This window comes from Pinus tabuliformis, chromosome 9 (genome assembly GCF_031772625.1).
Source record: "Pinus tabuliformis cultivar Carrire ecotype Pingquan chromosome 9, CPIR1, whole genome shotgun sequence".
Classification (NCBI taxonomy): domain Eukaryota; kingdom Viridiplantae; phylum Streptophyta; class Pinopsida; order Pinales; family Pinaceae; genus Pinus; species Pinus tabuliformis.
Window position 1 is genome coordinate 230000650 of NC_142307.1, and position 16744 is coordinate 230017393.

At 38.1% G+C, this 16744-nt stretch overlaps 1 protein-coding gene across 1 annotated transcript; it reads left to right on the top strand.

Moving 5' to 3' along the window:
- The first annotated feature begins 8576 nt into the window (after positions 1-8576).
- Positions 8577-9131, top strand: LOC149148019 (uncharacterized). Its single transcript, XM_089442046.1, has one exon. The coding sequence runs from the start codon at positions 8577-8579 to the stop codon at positions 9129-9131; it is 555 nt and encodes a 184-aa protein (XP_089298172.1).
- Positions 9132-16744: the final 7613 nt, after the last annotated feature.

The following is a 16744-nucleotide window of genomic DNA, read 5'->3' on the forward strand; positions in this document are numbered from 1 at the left end:
GACACTTGTAACATGTGTAATAAAATGAAACAACACTTGATGAACAAAATAAATACTCGGTATGACAATATTTAGGCTCCAAAATTCAAATGTAGTAAACTTTTGGAGGGTGTTGTCACAACAACAACATATTATTAATAAAAGAAGACGAAGACAAAAACAACGATGGTTTTTTGCAGTTGGTTTTCCAACTAATATTTAGTTTCTCTTTGTGATGATGATGATGTTCACCTATTGATGTGTTGTGCTCTTATGTTTCACTTGCATTTATGATAATCATGGTTCATATGAGTTACTTGCTTATGTATAAAATTGTTATCATTATGTTAATTTTGTAAAGAAGTTTGAAAAATAAGTAAAAGTTGAATTAACATGAAACATTGATTCAACACCTCCCTCCTCTCAATTTTTTTAACAAGTGTAACATAATTACTCTATTCTAGAGCGTAAACTTGTCAACTTAGGAGACATGAACCTAGAGGGGGAGGATAACAACTATTCTACACAACCACCCAAACTAAAATCAATTCACACACACATAATGTAACTTAAAATAAATTGAGTACATTATTTGAATGTACAAACTAAATATTTACATGATAATTGTTTAAATGTATATAATGACTAAACTTCTTTCAATGACTAATAAAATCTAATAAATTTTTTAGTTTTAATAGGAAATATGTTAGAATTAATTACAATCTATATTATAAACTAACTTTAAACATTGACTGTGATTTTTAAAGTTGATTTTAAGATTTTGTTTATAACAATATTGAGTTTTAAAGCATTAAAAAAAATTGGTAAATAATTTTAAATAAGTGTTAGTTTTAAGGTTTTGTTTGCATCAATATTGAATTTTTAAATATTCTCTTCAAAAATGTTGTATCTTAACCAAATAATACTAATAATACCACTTTTTTATTTGAGGTTTACTTTTAAGGTTTTGGCTATAACAATATTAATCTTTAAGATCATAGATTAGAAAATGTAGTAATTTTAATTCTAAAAAGAATTGAAAAAATTATTTTTTTCATGGAAATTATTCGAGAAGATCAACGCAAAAGGATCACTTCTCGTCAGATTGTTAGTGGAACCTAACCCCAAGAACATCGAAAATAATTGAACCCAATACCTCCCATTGGCAAGGTTCTTTAATGATGAGAACTCAACCAATTAAGCTAACCCTTCAGGCCAAAGAACTGAAAAATATGATGTGACTTCTAATAACACTATTCTACTTTCAAATTGATTTTGATTTTTCTTAACAACATCATATGTTTTAAATACCATGGTTTTAAGTTGTTTTAATGTTAATCCCCCATAACGTATGACACTCGTAACACCACTTTAATTTGGGCATTGGTTTTGCACTTTTTAATACCAAATTAAAGCATTTTAAAACTAATGTTCTCATTTTTAGGTGATAATTCTTTTCAAGTCAATATATATACTATTTTATATGCATGTTTATTTATTGAAAAAGAAACACAAAAAAAAATTACAACATAATGGAGCAACATAAATGAAAACAAAAAACATATAATAATAATGACATTGATGTTTTTAGTATGTCTTTGCTAATAAAGGGTAATGATTTCATAATCAATTATATTTGGTTACCATTTATATGTCATCGAGGATAAAGGCATTTTATCATGTTTATTATACCAAGGCATCAATGTGGGATTTAATTGGTTATACCCTCCTTTGTGTTCACATTTGGGCATCAACTATTAACAATTAATGTCTAATGCATCAAATTGGAGGGAATAATTGACATGAAATTAGGGCCTTGACTTTATGAGAACTAAGAAATAACCTAGAAAATTGTGACCTCGGGGGACAAATGGAAGATTATCGATAATATTAGATAAATCCATCCTCATAGACTCCCAACTTCATTGGATAAACTCTTCATGTTGCTAGACTCTAAGCCCATGCCACATTGTAGCATAAATGACACCTTGAGTAATATGTCATTGATTTGGAGTACTTAAGGGGATTGTGGGTGTCGTCGTATAAATTCACCCATCGCTTCACATGTTTGAGTTATTATTGTTTAGAGTGTGAAAGTGGATGTAATACCCCATTGGTAATCATCATATTAGTAATGTATAATTTTATATATTACGAATGTTTAAGGGCCTAATGATGTAATATGTAAACATTGTACATGGGTAATTATGATATAAACTACATCATATGCTATAAGATCGATATGACATTGTCATAGGGGACTACGATTCCACAATAGAGGATGTTGAAAGGGGGTCCAAGGGGAAATCCAAATGCCTATAATCCCATATCATTTTCCTTTATTTGTCACTGCCATATAATATCCAGCTGATGTCTTAAAGACCAATCATTATATGCATGTGTGAGGTTGGTAGAAGAGTCATTTCGTATATTTATTAAAGCATGGGATAAATACACTAATTATGAGAATTGTATAATTGAATACATGTTAGAGGTAGTTAAGTGAGCCATCTTACATAATTATAATAGCATGGGTTGAGTACAACCATCCTTTGGAATGGCAAGAGAGTTAAACATGCTTGGAAGAGGAAAATTTGAGTGGAAGGTGTGGGGAGCTATGCAAACAAAAATAACTAAAGAAAAATATAGTTGAGTGTTGGGTAAAGTAGGAAGCTATCATTGTGTGTTGATGACTACTTGTTGAAGTTGGTAATTATGTTAAGAACTATTGGTATGTCTGTGAAGAGTTCATTGAAAAATCATGCAAGAATATGTGTAAAGGATCCTATTGACACTCCTATACGAACTAGATTTCCTTAAGCCTTCTACTAAGAAATTCCTAGTTGTTTTTGCGTGAGATCCTAGAAGGGGATAGTTATCGTTAAAGGATTGTGGTGTAGAGAAGAAAAAATTATCCATTGGGTTGTGTAGACAGATGGAAAGTAGAGTTAAGTGGTTGTAATTCTCGTGGAATTCAGACCACTATGTTTTTACTAGGTATTGAGTTGTGTGACTGCATTGTAGACACCTGTAAGAGTCTCATCCTCATGGATTCATATCCTGATATTGGGGTAACTTACTTCTTAGAGAAATGGAGCAGCATAATCTATGGTTTGGTGGAATGTCTGACACCTACAATTTATTGTGTGAATTGTTATAGAGATAAGTGATTCATTGTGTTATTTATTATGTTAATGCTATACTTGAATGTTGTGTTTTGTTTATGTTATGTATAATTAAATGATAATATGCTTGTTTAATTAATTTCCATTCACGATGATAAAAAAATATGTCATTATGCTATGCATATGTTTGTATTTTAAATTGGTATTAGAGTTGAATTAGTAGTATGGTGCCTCAGACTAGGATCTAGCTATGTTACATCAAATTTATCATTACATCCTTCACATCATCTCCCTTGTGCTCTACTAATATAAAGGTTTTTCATGAGGTTCATTGTCAAATATGGATATTGTAGTAGGTGGTAGTGCATCAAGAAGCATGCAAAATTAGGGGAGGTGATGGGTCTTCCCATGGAAATGAGGGATGGGTAAGATTTGGAATTCCATGTTCCATTCCCTATGGTACTTACATGTGAACAAGTTTATGTTTGAAGATGAAGTCATGTTGCATTCAATCCTAGTTTATTTTTCCAATTAAATTTGTGATTTTTGTGTGCTCTTTGTCATAATCGATTGGTTAATCGATTGGTTACAATGAAGTACATGTTCCTTTTCACTCTTTGTTTGTTACATTACTTTTAGTATTAATGTGTTCATATGATTATTGTGCACTCTTTGTTGCTTTGGGTTAGGTAATAGGTCAATATAGCAATGTGCCTCTTCTTTTCACTTTGTGTTTGTTACAATTTTTCCATAGATTAATTCTTCCCTTTTAACTCTCTATTACATCGATTTGGTTGATCAATAAGTAAAACAATGTCATTTGTTCCTCTGTTTCTTGTGATTTTTCCAACTATTAATGCGACACTATTTTTTGCATGTTGTGTTACATTCAATAGGTTGTAGAGGTGTGCCCCTATTTTTGGTGCTCTCTATTTTTCACTCCCTTGTGTTTTATGTTATTTCACTTTACCATGGTGAGAAAAAAATTCAACATATATTTTCATGTGATTGTGGAAATTATTTTACAAGTTATGACTAAGATCCTTTCATCATTTTTTGCTCCCACCTTGAGATGGGGTTTATCTAACCAACAATTGGATTACCTTCACATATAATCATTTCAACACACATTAAATATCTAGGCATGTCCCATAGAAGTAGAAGGGAAAGGAGAGATGCAACCAAAAATAGGTGCCAAAGAATTCACTTAAACCCTATTCTCCTCGATGTATTAAACAAGGAAAATTATAGTCACATTGACAACAACTCTATTAGATGGTAAATTTTTTTATCTAATATATCATTAAACAACCTTATCAATTTTTTAAAAGTGGAAGCAAAGTACAAGATGAAAGTTCTTAATGGAAAATCCAAATTGAAGCACTTCATGTCAATGGTCACTAGGTAAAGAAGACACACATGTGGAAGATGGTGCTCAAGGAGGTGGAGTAAAGGTAAAATATAAATCTACTATCTTTAATTTTTTATTTTATTTGTGTAGCTAAGAAATTGGATCATTCTACACCATCTCTCACTTCATATAGGGATCACTTTGATATTAATGTTCTTCATCAACTCAACATCACATCCACTTGTTAGTCCAATCTAGAATGTTTCAAAGAGGTATTTTTGACAAGAGGAATTTTAATAAGGATTAGCTAATAACAATCCTCTTAAACAATTCATTATTAATTTAAGTGAAATCCATACTCAATCGATAAAGTGGTTGATAATTTTCCTCCAAGAGATTCTCCTACACAATTTTCCTTACATTAACCCAATATGATAGGGATTTTAGTTGTAACACCCCTGAAATAACCCTTATGTGTGATCTACATATCATGATTATGCTGGTGAGCTAATGAATACCTTGGGGGATAACGTACCCATGTACATATGTGTCTTAGTCTAGTTTTCTTGTGTTTATATGTTTTGAGGTTAGATCGTAAATATTGTTGGGTGCCAAATCAAGCCATCTTTCTGCCCATTTCCATTACCCTTTTTGATATTTTTTCACTCATTTACCCATGTTGTTATGTTAAATTTACAAGGTAAATTCCCCCCTTATTGTCCTATTGGTATATTTTAATTAATGAATTAAAACATATAGAGTTTATCTATTTGCAGAACTAAACTATGTGTTTGACCACAACATGAGAATAGGAACCCTCAACTCGGCGTATTGCAACAGATCTGGTAACGGCCGATCAACAGGAGGCCGCACAGCTCGGAGAACAGATGCCCTAGACTATTCTTGGGCCGGCCTGTTGTCCCAGGCATCTGATGCTGATATTGTTCCAACTAATGTATATCATTGCATCTACAGTTGCTATGTTTTCGGGAGGACTGTTAATCTCCCTCGTTGTGTATAAAACGCAGGTTGATCCTGTGAATGGGGGTTCACCCATCAACATTGTAAACTTCTGTTACCAATTAATAAAAGATCACCCATTTTGTTGTTATAATTCTTTTCATGGCTAATGCAGCCCTGATCAGAGAGCTGGGCCCACCTTCTGATCAGGTGCTACGTCTTTGTGTGTGTGTGTGATTTAGTAGTTTGTGTTGTTGTCACAGTACTTTTCTGTTTATGATTATTTTTGTCGTTCCGTAATTGATTAATCTTTCATTTATTTTTTGAATCTTAAACCACGAACCCTTGGTTGGGAAAGATCACGCGTTTGCCCCTACATATACATTGCACGTTGCCTGAAAGGATACACACTCGGATTGATAAGATTAAAGTCGGAATCAGGTAGATAATCACCACTATTTGGACACCAACATTTTGGCTCCGTTGCCGGGGAGGCTAACAAGGTGCAAAAAATGATTTGGACTAGCTAGAGGGTCAATCTCTCATCCTAGGGAGAGAACGAGTTCATTCACTCTGCTTCAGGTCCTGAGCGTAGGTACTCTTTTGTTTTTTCATTCTTTTTGTTTTTCTGATTATTTTGGGCCATTCTCTTGTCTTGGGGAGGGAGGAGTCCTTTGACGCCCTACTCCAAGCCTTGAGCTAGAATTATTTTTCTTTCTTAACTTGATTGTGTTTTCTTTTTGGGGAAAAACCCTAGTCTTACCCTGGGGAGGGACAATTTTTTTATCCTGCTCAGATCTGGAATATTAGGGTTTCCGTGGTGTTTGATTGTTTTTGGCTCTTGTTCCTGGGGAGGGAGGAGTCTTCTGACGCCTTGCTCCAAGCTTGAAACCCTAGGTTTTCTTTATAGCTGCCTTTCTTTTCCTTGAGTCCTTCATCTCAAGGAAGGAATAGTCTTTTGACACCTTACTCCAAGGTCGAAGCATTGTATGTTCATACAGAAACCCCCCATCAATCCAACTTTTGTATGAACAGAGAACCCGATAAAAGGGGCAGACGGAGAGCCCCAAGAAGGGGAAGACCAGACCTGGGAAGAAAAACATATATATAAGAGATCATAGCAAAAGTTGAATCTGAAGCATCTTCTCGCGTAGCTGTGAGACCAGGAGCAAGAAGGGTGAAGTCAGAAGGACAATCAGTGGAACAGCCAGTATCAGCTGCAGCATTCTGCGGTGATTCAACACAGCAAGTCCCTCTGACTATGGAAGAAGCATCTAGCAGTGGACCTGAGTTAGAGAATCTTGAGCTGGTGTTAGAAGAAGAGGAAGTTGCAAGTAGAGCATCGGTAGAATCAGACCATTCTGATAAAGAAAAGGGAGTTGCAGCCGAAGGATCAAGCCATCAGGCCACAGGAGAAAGAGCTGAGGATATGTTTACATCACCAAGAGACTGGGGAAGTGCTACCAAAGCAGCTCGAATCCTAGTAATAAAGAATCCTCAGCCGCCCTCTGAAGAGCCTGTCGAGATCTCCAGTGATTATTGGAAAATATTCATGGCTCCTACCAACTCCACCATCAATTTCCCTATTGGAGATATGGGAACCAGTGTGCCTACAAAGCCTATTCCATTGGTAGCTTTACCAACTTTCCATGGGCTTATCTCTAAAGACGCCGACACATTTCTATTTGACTTTGATATAGTATGCCGAGGGTATGACTACACAAAAAATGCCTAGAAGCTGAAGATTTTCCCTTCCACTCTAAAAGGGACGGCTCTGTGCTGGTTCGTGGGCCTTGGAGGAAAGTCCATTTCTACATGGGAAGATATGCAAACAGCTTTCTTGGAGAAATACCAGGATTATTGTAAATCCCGGAACATTAAGGAGGAACTCTTCAAGTTTGCTCAGAAAGAAGATGAAAGCTTGGAAGATTGTGTGGATACGTTCAACTACACCTTACAGAGGTCAAGACACTTTGACCTGGATAAGGAAATATTAAAGATTATCCTCCTTCGGTCCCTTTGGGAAGACTCGATGGAACTATTGAACATGGTAGGGAAGGGAGATATCTCTAAGGAGAAGTTCGAAGACATCTGCAAATTATGTATTCAGTGCTCAAGGGGGCTTACGAGAAACAAGGAGGGGGTTCGTTTAGTAAAGGGATCTAGTGGGGGTGTTACAAAAGCAAAAATTGGAAATTTGTTAGACAATCTGAGAACAAATATCCTTAGCACCTTATCAGCGCAGATGGACACTCTGCAAGTAAAACAAAAGCAGTTAGAGTTGGATAGGACGATGGCAGTGTTTTGTCTGAAATGCAGGAAGAAACATACGGAGAGAGAATGTCCACTGAATGCCATAGAGGAATGTGTTATTTGCGAGCTCAACCATGCGACCAGCTCCTGCCCTTCCTTACCAGGCTTGAAAGCAGTGTTCTAAGGAACGGGGGAGGACACGGAGCAGCTATATCTCATGCTATCAAGGAAGCCATAGCAACCTCGACCTCTGATGGGAAATCAAAGGTATGTATTTGGATCCATCTCACTATTTTAATAGTTGTAATATGAATCCCCAAACCATGCCTTATCCTCCCATGTGGCTGCAGTACCAGTTTCCACCTTGGCAGCAGTAGAACCCCCAAGCCAGTATGAGCTCCCCGTGGGCTCCAACCTGGTGAGGATACGCTCCTATTTTGTTTCCTCAGTAGATGCCATCACATATGCCTCCGCAGATGCCCCAAAAACAGCTTCAATTGCCCTCCAATGTGCCTCCTGGTAACCAATCGGCCCGTCCACAGCTCCCAATGCAACCTAACCCTAACCCTAAAAATAAGGGAGCTCATCAAGCTGATGTTTTTAACCTGCCTTCATATAGTATCTCCACTGCAGAGCTGTACAAAATGAACCTACGATCAGGTCGGACAGTTAACGTCCAACCTCCTCCAGTTATCATTAAACAGCTTGATAGTGAATTTAGGGAGGCAGAGCCGATCAGTTAGGAGTCAAAGCAAATCGATCGAACCCAGACACCTCCTATTAAACAACATCATTCTAAAACACCTTATCTAGAGAGGTTAATCATGAGCAAACCAAGTCCTCAATCTGAATTTGATTTATTAGAAGAGTTGCAAAATTTATTTGTTAAAATTCCCTTGCTACAAGCCATGAAGGATGTGCCAATCTATGAAAAGACACTTAGGGAATATTGTTCCAAGAAACCCGCTAAGAAAACTAAAGATCCCCTCACTATACATTTTATGGGAAAGTTGTCGGATTTTATGATGGGAAAATCAATGCCGGTGAAATATGGAGATCTGGGGAACCCGATCTTGACAGTACAGATTAATGGGGTAGAGATTCCAAATGTGTTAGTAGACCTAGGAGCTGCCATCAATGTCATCACTACTGAAACCATGCACGTCCTAGGACTTCGTAATCTAAAGCATACACCTACAGTCCTGGAATTAGCAGACAGATCTACAGTTAAACCTGTAGGAAAGCTGGAGGATGTGAAAATTTCAGTAGACTCATGGCATTACCCCATAGACTTCCTGGTATTACATACACAGTCGTTAGTGGGCAGTCAACCCCTAATTCTGGTAAGGCCATGGCTGGCCACTGCAGACGCTTATAACGAGTGTCGCTCAGGGAATATGGTCATTTCTAACAGGCATAACACTAAGAATTTAGTGTTGTATCCACCGGCAGAACCAAATTAACCTATAAAACTAGCAGGCAATAAGAAGGTTGTATCTGCAATAGAGGATGGGATGGAGGATGAAGAAATATGACCTGTCCTTACTATTAGACAAGCCCTATAATTGAAATCAGGATCAGAAGATGATGTGATAACTTCTTTCATGGATGATCCCCATTCCATTTCGAAATCAAACCGAAAGATTTTGGAATCCATCCTGAGCAGTGAGACTCAGGAAGGTATGGAAACAATGGAAGGATTAGAGGAAACACCTGCTGATGCACCTCATGAAAGTATACAAGTAGAATTGGAACCTGGGAAAACCTTGAACATTAATCCGAACCTGTCAAAATCTCAGAGGGAGAAGCTAATAGACGTTCTATGGAAACATCAAGAGACCTTCGCCTGGGATTATGCAGATATGAAGGGAATCCCAGCTAACTTATGCACCCATAACATATACATCAAGGAGGATTGTCGTCCTATAAGGTGGCCTCAGAGGAGGATGAACCTAGCGTTGAAGAACGTGGTAAAAGAAGAACTTCAAAAGTTACTGGATGTGGGTTCCATCTACCCAATCTCAGACAGCCAATGGGTCTCACCATTGGTAATGGTCCCCAAAAAGAATGGCAAATGGTGGATCTGCATAGATTATCAAGAGTTGAATAAGGCGACGCAGAAGGACCACTTCCCCTTGCCGTTTATTGATCAAGTGTTGGACACATTGGCTGGTAAGAAGTATTTTTATTTTCTGGATGGGTTTAGTGGATATAACCAGATCCACGTTGCTCTTGAGGACCATGACAAGACCACGTTCACATGCCCCTGGGGGACATTTGCATACCGGGTCCTTCCTTTTGGCTTGTGTAATGCTCCCGCAACATTCCAGAGGGCAATCCTGGGAATCTTCTCTGATTTGATAAATGACAGTGTTGAGATCTATATGGATGACTTTACTCCATATGGGGACTCATTTAGGGTGGGACTGGAAAATCTGGAAAAATTTCTTGCGAGGTGTATACAAGCACACGTCTCTCTGAGTACAGTGAAATGTCACATGATGATGGAAGAGGGAATTTTTCTGGGACATTTACTCTCAGCTAAAGGAACCAGAATGGATCCAGCAAAGATATAGGTAATTTTGCACTTTCCAACACCGAAAACGGTCACACAGGTACGCAGTTTCATTGGTTGTGCTAGGTATTATAGATGTTTCATAGAAAATTTTGCAAAAGTAGCACACCCTCTGTTTCAGTTATTAACGAAAGATTCAAAATTTGTGTGGACTAAATACTGTGATGCAATGTTTACAAGAATTAAAGAGTAAGTTTGCAGTGCTCCAATCCTTATAGAACCTAACTGGGCATTACCATTCCACATTCATATGGATGCTTCTCAGACAACAATTGGTGCAGTGTTGGGACAACAAGAAGAAAAAGTACCTTACACAGTCTACTATGTAAGTAAAAATTTGGCTCCTGTTGAATTAAACTACATAGTTACTGAGAAGGAATTTCTTGTTGTCGTTTATGCCATCAAGAATTTCCAGCATTACATTACCGGGTATCCTACTTTTGTGCACACTGATCATGCGACCATCAGGTATTTAATGAATAAACCTGTTACCCCTGGTCGAATTACAAGGTGGTTGTTACTGTTACAGGAATTTTCTATCACCATAGTAGATAAACTAGGTAAAGATAATGTGGTCACATACTTTTTATCTAGGATAGAATGTGATGGTGAAGAAACACCAATTGAAGATGATTTTCTGGATGAGCATATTTTTGCAGTTTCTGCTAACACTCCGTGGTATGTAGATATTGCTAACTATTTGGCTACAGGTAAAGTGCCTCGTCACCTATCTCATAAGGAGCAAAGGAAGATCATTCACCACAGTACCAAATATTCATGGATGGCAGGGTATCACTTCCACACGGGAGTGGATCAGCAGATTTGGCATTGTGTAGCAGGAGATGAAATTTTCGAGATATTAAAAGCTGCACATGGCGGACCCTGTGGGGGACACTTTGCAGACAAAAGAACAGGACATAAAGTATTGCAAATGGGGTATTACTGGCCCTCCATCTTCCGTGATGCTCGGGATTATGTGCGAAGGTGTGATAGCTGTCAACGGATGGGACAACCTGGGAAAGCAGATGAGATGCCCCTGTAGCCCTAGATAGTCCTAGAACCATTCAAGATATGGGCCATCGATTTCGTTGGTCCCTTCAACCCACCTTCGCACCAAAAGACTTACATCCTGGTCTGCACCGACTATGTAATTAAATGGGTGGAAGCCAAGGCGGTCACGAGAGCAACAGAGCAAGTGGTGGCAAACTTCCTTTTTGAAGAAATTTTTGCTAGGTACGGGACTCCAAGAGAGATTGTATCAGACGGTGGATCACAAATTACTTTCCATATGATAGAAAAGCTAATGCAGAAATATGGGGTCAAGCATAGAGTGACAACCCCCTATCATCCCCAAATGAATGGACAGGTAGAAAGCACAAACAAGGTATTGGAAAATATTTTGACAAAGATAGTAGCAAGCCATCACTGGGATTGGGCACAGAAACTCCCAGAAGCTCTCTAGGCATATAGAACGACATGGCGGAATACAACAAGGTTTTCTCCATATGAATTATTCTATAGAAAATCCCCCTTGTTTCCAGTGGAATTTAAGATTAGCACACTCAAAACAGCTCTGGAAGTAGGCCTAGATTTATTAGAGGCCCAGAAACACCGACTGGAACAGTTGAATGAGTTGGATGAAATTCGAGCAGTGGATGTCCAGAGAACTACTGTTGCTCAATAGCAGAGAATGAAATGGCACGATAAATTCATCAAAACCAAGGTGTTTCAGGTGGGGGACTGGGCATTATTGTATGACTCCATATTTAAGGATTTCAAAGGCAAGCTCTGCACTTGCTCGATGGACCCGTATCAAGTGGACGCAGTGTTCGACAATGGAACGGTTAGACTACACACAATAGATGAAAACCATACTTTGTTCCTGGTAAACGGACACCGTCTTAAATTATATCACCATCCAGCCTCTAAAGATGCTTTTGTTAAAAATCTTTCTGATTCTTCTGATTTAATGGTCATTGGAAAACAAGATAACCTCACTCTGTTCTAACTATAAAAAAAAAAAAATATAAAAAAAATATAAAAAAAAAAAAAAATTAAATATATATATATATATATATATATATATATATATATATATATATATATATGTATGTATATATATATATATATATATATATATATATATGTATGTATATATATATATATATATATATATATATATATATATATATATATATATATATATATATATATATATATATATACATATATATATATATATATACATATATATACATATATATATATACATATATATATATATATATATATATATTTCTTGTTTATCTTTTGAAGGAACAACGAAGAAATATGGCAAGGAGAAAGTAACACTAACATATATATATATATATATATATATATATATATATATATATATATATATATATATATATATATATATATATATATATATATATATATATATATATATTTCTTGTTTATCTTTCGAAGGAACAACGAAGAAATATGGCAAGGAGAAAGTAACACTAACATTGTCATTTTAACTGTTGTTACACCGTAATTGCCATTACTCCATAACTACTGTTACACCATAGCTTCCGTTACTCCATAACTATTGCTTCATCGTAGCTTTTGTTACTCCATAACTGTTGTTACACCGTAGCTGTTGTTACTCCGTAACTGTTGTTACACCATAGCTGTTTTTACTCTGCAACTACTGTTACACCGTAGCTGTTGTTACTCCGCAACGGCTGCTATTACTCCGTAACTACTGTTACACCATAGCTACTGTTACTCCGCAACTGTTGTTACACCGTAGCTGTTGTTACTCCACAACTGCCGTTACACCGTAGCTGTTGTTACTCCGCAACTGTTGTTACATTGTAGCTACTATTACTCTGCAACTACTGTTACACTGAAGTTGTCGTTACTCCGCAACTGCCATTACACCGTAGCTGCTATTACTCCGCAACTGTTGTTACACTGTAGCTGTTGTTACTCTGAAATTGTTGTTACACCGAAGTTATTGTTACTCCGCAACTACCATTACACCGAAGTTGCCATTACTCTGCAACTGTCGTTACATCGTAGTCGTCGTTACTCTGCAACTACCATTACACCATAGCTGCCACTGTTACACTGTAACTATTGTTACTCCGTAACTATCGTTACTCACTGTTGCTGCTCCTCACTGTTCTGCTACTTTAAAGCAGTTGTTACTCACTATTCCCATTACTCACTGTGCTGCCACTCAAGTGCTGCTACACATTGTGTTGTCACTCCATCAGGTAAGTCCGCAAGTACGTCTCTGTCGTTTTATGGATTTAATTAAATATTCCAAAAAGGACAAATAAGCATGCCGAGGACAGCCATCATTAAAGTTAGGGGGAGTGGGGAACCGTAAAATAAATGAAATTGCACCATGAAAAGCATTTAGTGCACATAATCCCGCTCAATTGAAGATGATGGTGGTGGTACGCTGCAATCATATTTTTAAAGAAACATTGGGATGCGGATTTGTACCACCAGGTCATATTGGTCACCTCCCCACGCGCCGCATTTAATTTTCAAAATACACCTCTATACCACCCTAACTTTCCATGATATATGAACGTACCAGTGTTGGATTCGCCATTACTCCTGAGCGTACCAGTACTAGATTTGCCATTACTCTCGTACGTACCAGTACTGATTGTCCTATTTTTCCCAAATCAGCCATGACATTATTTCAACTCCTGACAGTCCGGAGACCTGTCACTCTCCCCTGTCAACGAATTGTAGTCGATGTGTTGTGTCTGCCTTTGCAACAATGGGTGGCCGATCGATTCGCCGTGAACCTGAGAGCACAAGGGAAGTTTGAAGCAATTGGGAGGTATGGAAGGTCTTTTGGAATGTAGGATGGGATGTATATTTTGACAGGTTAAGGGGATTTTATGAAGAATTGACAGTGGAATTCACGCGGAACCTGGGGGAAGAAGGCTCGCAGGTTCACGGAGTGGCGATCCCTATGACAGAAGAAATTATTGCGAAAGTCACTGGGCTTCCGCTAGTTGGGGAACGATGGTTTGTAAGGAGAACTCCCCTTCCATAATTTCCTTAGGCCTTCCTTCAAGTTGGAGAGAGGATAGAACAGAAGGGCAAGGGATACGACAAGAATTCGCTACCATATCCATGGGGAGAAGTAGCATAATTTGTCATCATATGACATGTGAGGGAAAATACTCCACGATTTTCAAATATCACCTCCGCATATTAGCCCATCTGCAATTTCCACAGGCAGAGACACTCCCCATGAATGTGCCCTACTTCCTGCTCAGGAGCATTCATCTAATGGCGCATTCAGCTCAGGGGGCTCGACAAGTACTGGCGGTCATTACGCATCATGGGTTGGTGCGGTTGCTTATAATGCACGCCATTGAACAGATTTTGATTCTATGGGAGGTGTTTCAGGACTCCACGGAGGAACAAGTAGTAGTTGCTATGGCCACTAGGGCAGAAGGGTCTGAAGCCATGGAGGAGGATCCTGTTGTAGATGACTATGTTGATTAGGAAGAGCCAGAGGAGGTGGAGATGGAGACAAAGGAATTGGGGGATGCGGTAGCTCCCCAAGACCAAGAAGAAAGTATGGAGATAGTGGCAGACATAGGGGCTAATACAGAAAGGCCTACCAGTACCACGGATGAGGCTATATCACAAGAACCAACTTCACCTGTGGAACTAGCAGAGCAAGAGGACGCTACGACAGTCACGAGAGTATACCCACAACAGGCCAGCGTGGGCGAAGCAGTTGATATGGCGACCAAAGGAACCCCACAGGGATCCCCTGCTGCCATGGAAATAATGGAGGAGGTCGGGATCACTTCGGCCATGGAATTTAGAGAAGAGGAAGTTCTAAGGCAAGAAGGGCCAGGAGTTGAGGAAGCTGTGGGACCCGTCGAGGAAGCAGCAGAAGAGCCAATGTGCGAAGTTGAAACTGTACCATGAGAACCAGTGTCAACTTTGGGGCCAATTGTAGAAGATTCACCCCAGTCCCCTTTCCCCGCTGTTAACACCCAGGTTGTTCGCTTTGACTCCTGAGGGAATACGGCCGGGGTAACCACTAACCAGGCTTTGGATTACAGATTCTAGCCTACCTGTAATCAAAGAGGGCTCTCTCTTTTTAGATTTAACTTTGTTTTTTGAAGATTTTAGGCTAGTTATGAGGTGAGAGTTTTGTTTGAATTTTGGTTGTCGGCTATTGTTCAAAGAAGGGCATGCAAATATTAAAGAGAGTTTAATCCATTGGGCATGTGGAGTCCAGAAATGAATAGCATTTGATATCTGTGATAAAGAGAGGTTCACTGCAGGGCCAGATGGGTATTCGGGATACAAACTTTGATTTTTAGAAAAGAAACAGTATAAATTACACCAGTAAAAGGAAGTTAAGAGTCCTTTCACAGTGCAACAGGGAATAACGGACAAATCCTAATCAGCAGCAAGTGAGAATTACTGAATAAAGACTTATCATGTGATTAGAGCAAATAGGAGCATTTAAGAATTCCATAGTTGCATCTAACCCTGGAGAAAACATATTTAGTAGTAAAGATTGAGTTTAGGGTGTTTTTAGTGAACAAATCCTGAACTATTCTTTTTCTTTTCTACCAAGACTAATCACCATACATCACAGATAGATTATGCAAGAAATGAAACACAATTACAGTTAGAAAACACTTATTGTATCACGCCATAATACGAGAATCCTGCAGCAGTCAATAGTTTCATCACATCACGTCCAAGCCAAACTCATTTTTTGGAAACCAACAACTCCTTTGCATTATATCTCTCAGAGGATATACAACCGATTTCTCTTGAACAAGTGAGCAACAACAACCCCCAATAAGCTATGCGGGGGTGCATATATACAAAATATCACAAAAATATCTCAACAATGCGTTATTGCACAATAAATGCTCTTACCAACTTTCTAAGATATTTATTGCAAAATTAAAAGCTACTTAAATAAACATACAACAGTTGTTTGCTGTTTGTGAGAAATTCTTGACTTTTGGGTTTATGGGCCATCTGAGCTCCTCTGCGGCGATGTCAATTGTCTTTGCCTTTATGCTACCGAGTCAGGGCACTGTTGTATTCGGGCATCTCATCTGTGGTGCTCAAGCTGTGCGTAGCTACTGTCCACCTCATCCAACTGTTTTCCAGTTGCTGTAAATAAACTTTTATACCAAAATTTAAACTTGATTTTACAGCAAAGTTTTAATCATATTCGCCCACCACTCTTCAGTGGGGATTTGATGTCTCTGCATATTGATTAGGGTCTCATCTGCCTCTATATACTTATAATAATTAGGGGGCACTTCAAAAAGGTGCTTAATTTCATGTTCAATGAAGAATAAATTCTCTAATTTATCATAAATCTCTTGCCCTGATGGTGGCCCAACTCCTTCTGGACTGCTTGTTGTAGCTGTCAACTGATTAGCTGCATAATTGTTGACCCTTTTAGCATACTGTTCATGGGACAACAGT

Excerpts from the sequence above, each read along its gene's own strand:
- LOC149148019 (XM_089442046.1), top strand. The coding sequence starts at position 8,577 with ATGAAGGATGTGCCAATCTATGAAAAGACACTTAGGGAATATTGTTCC.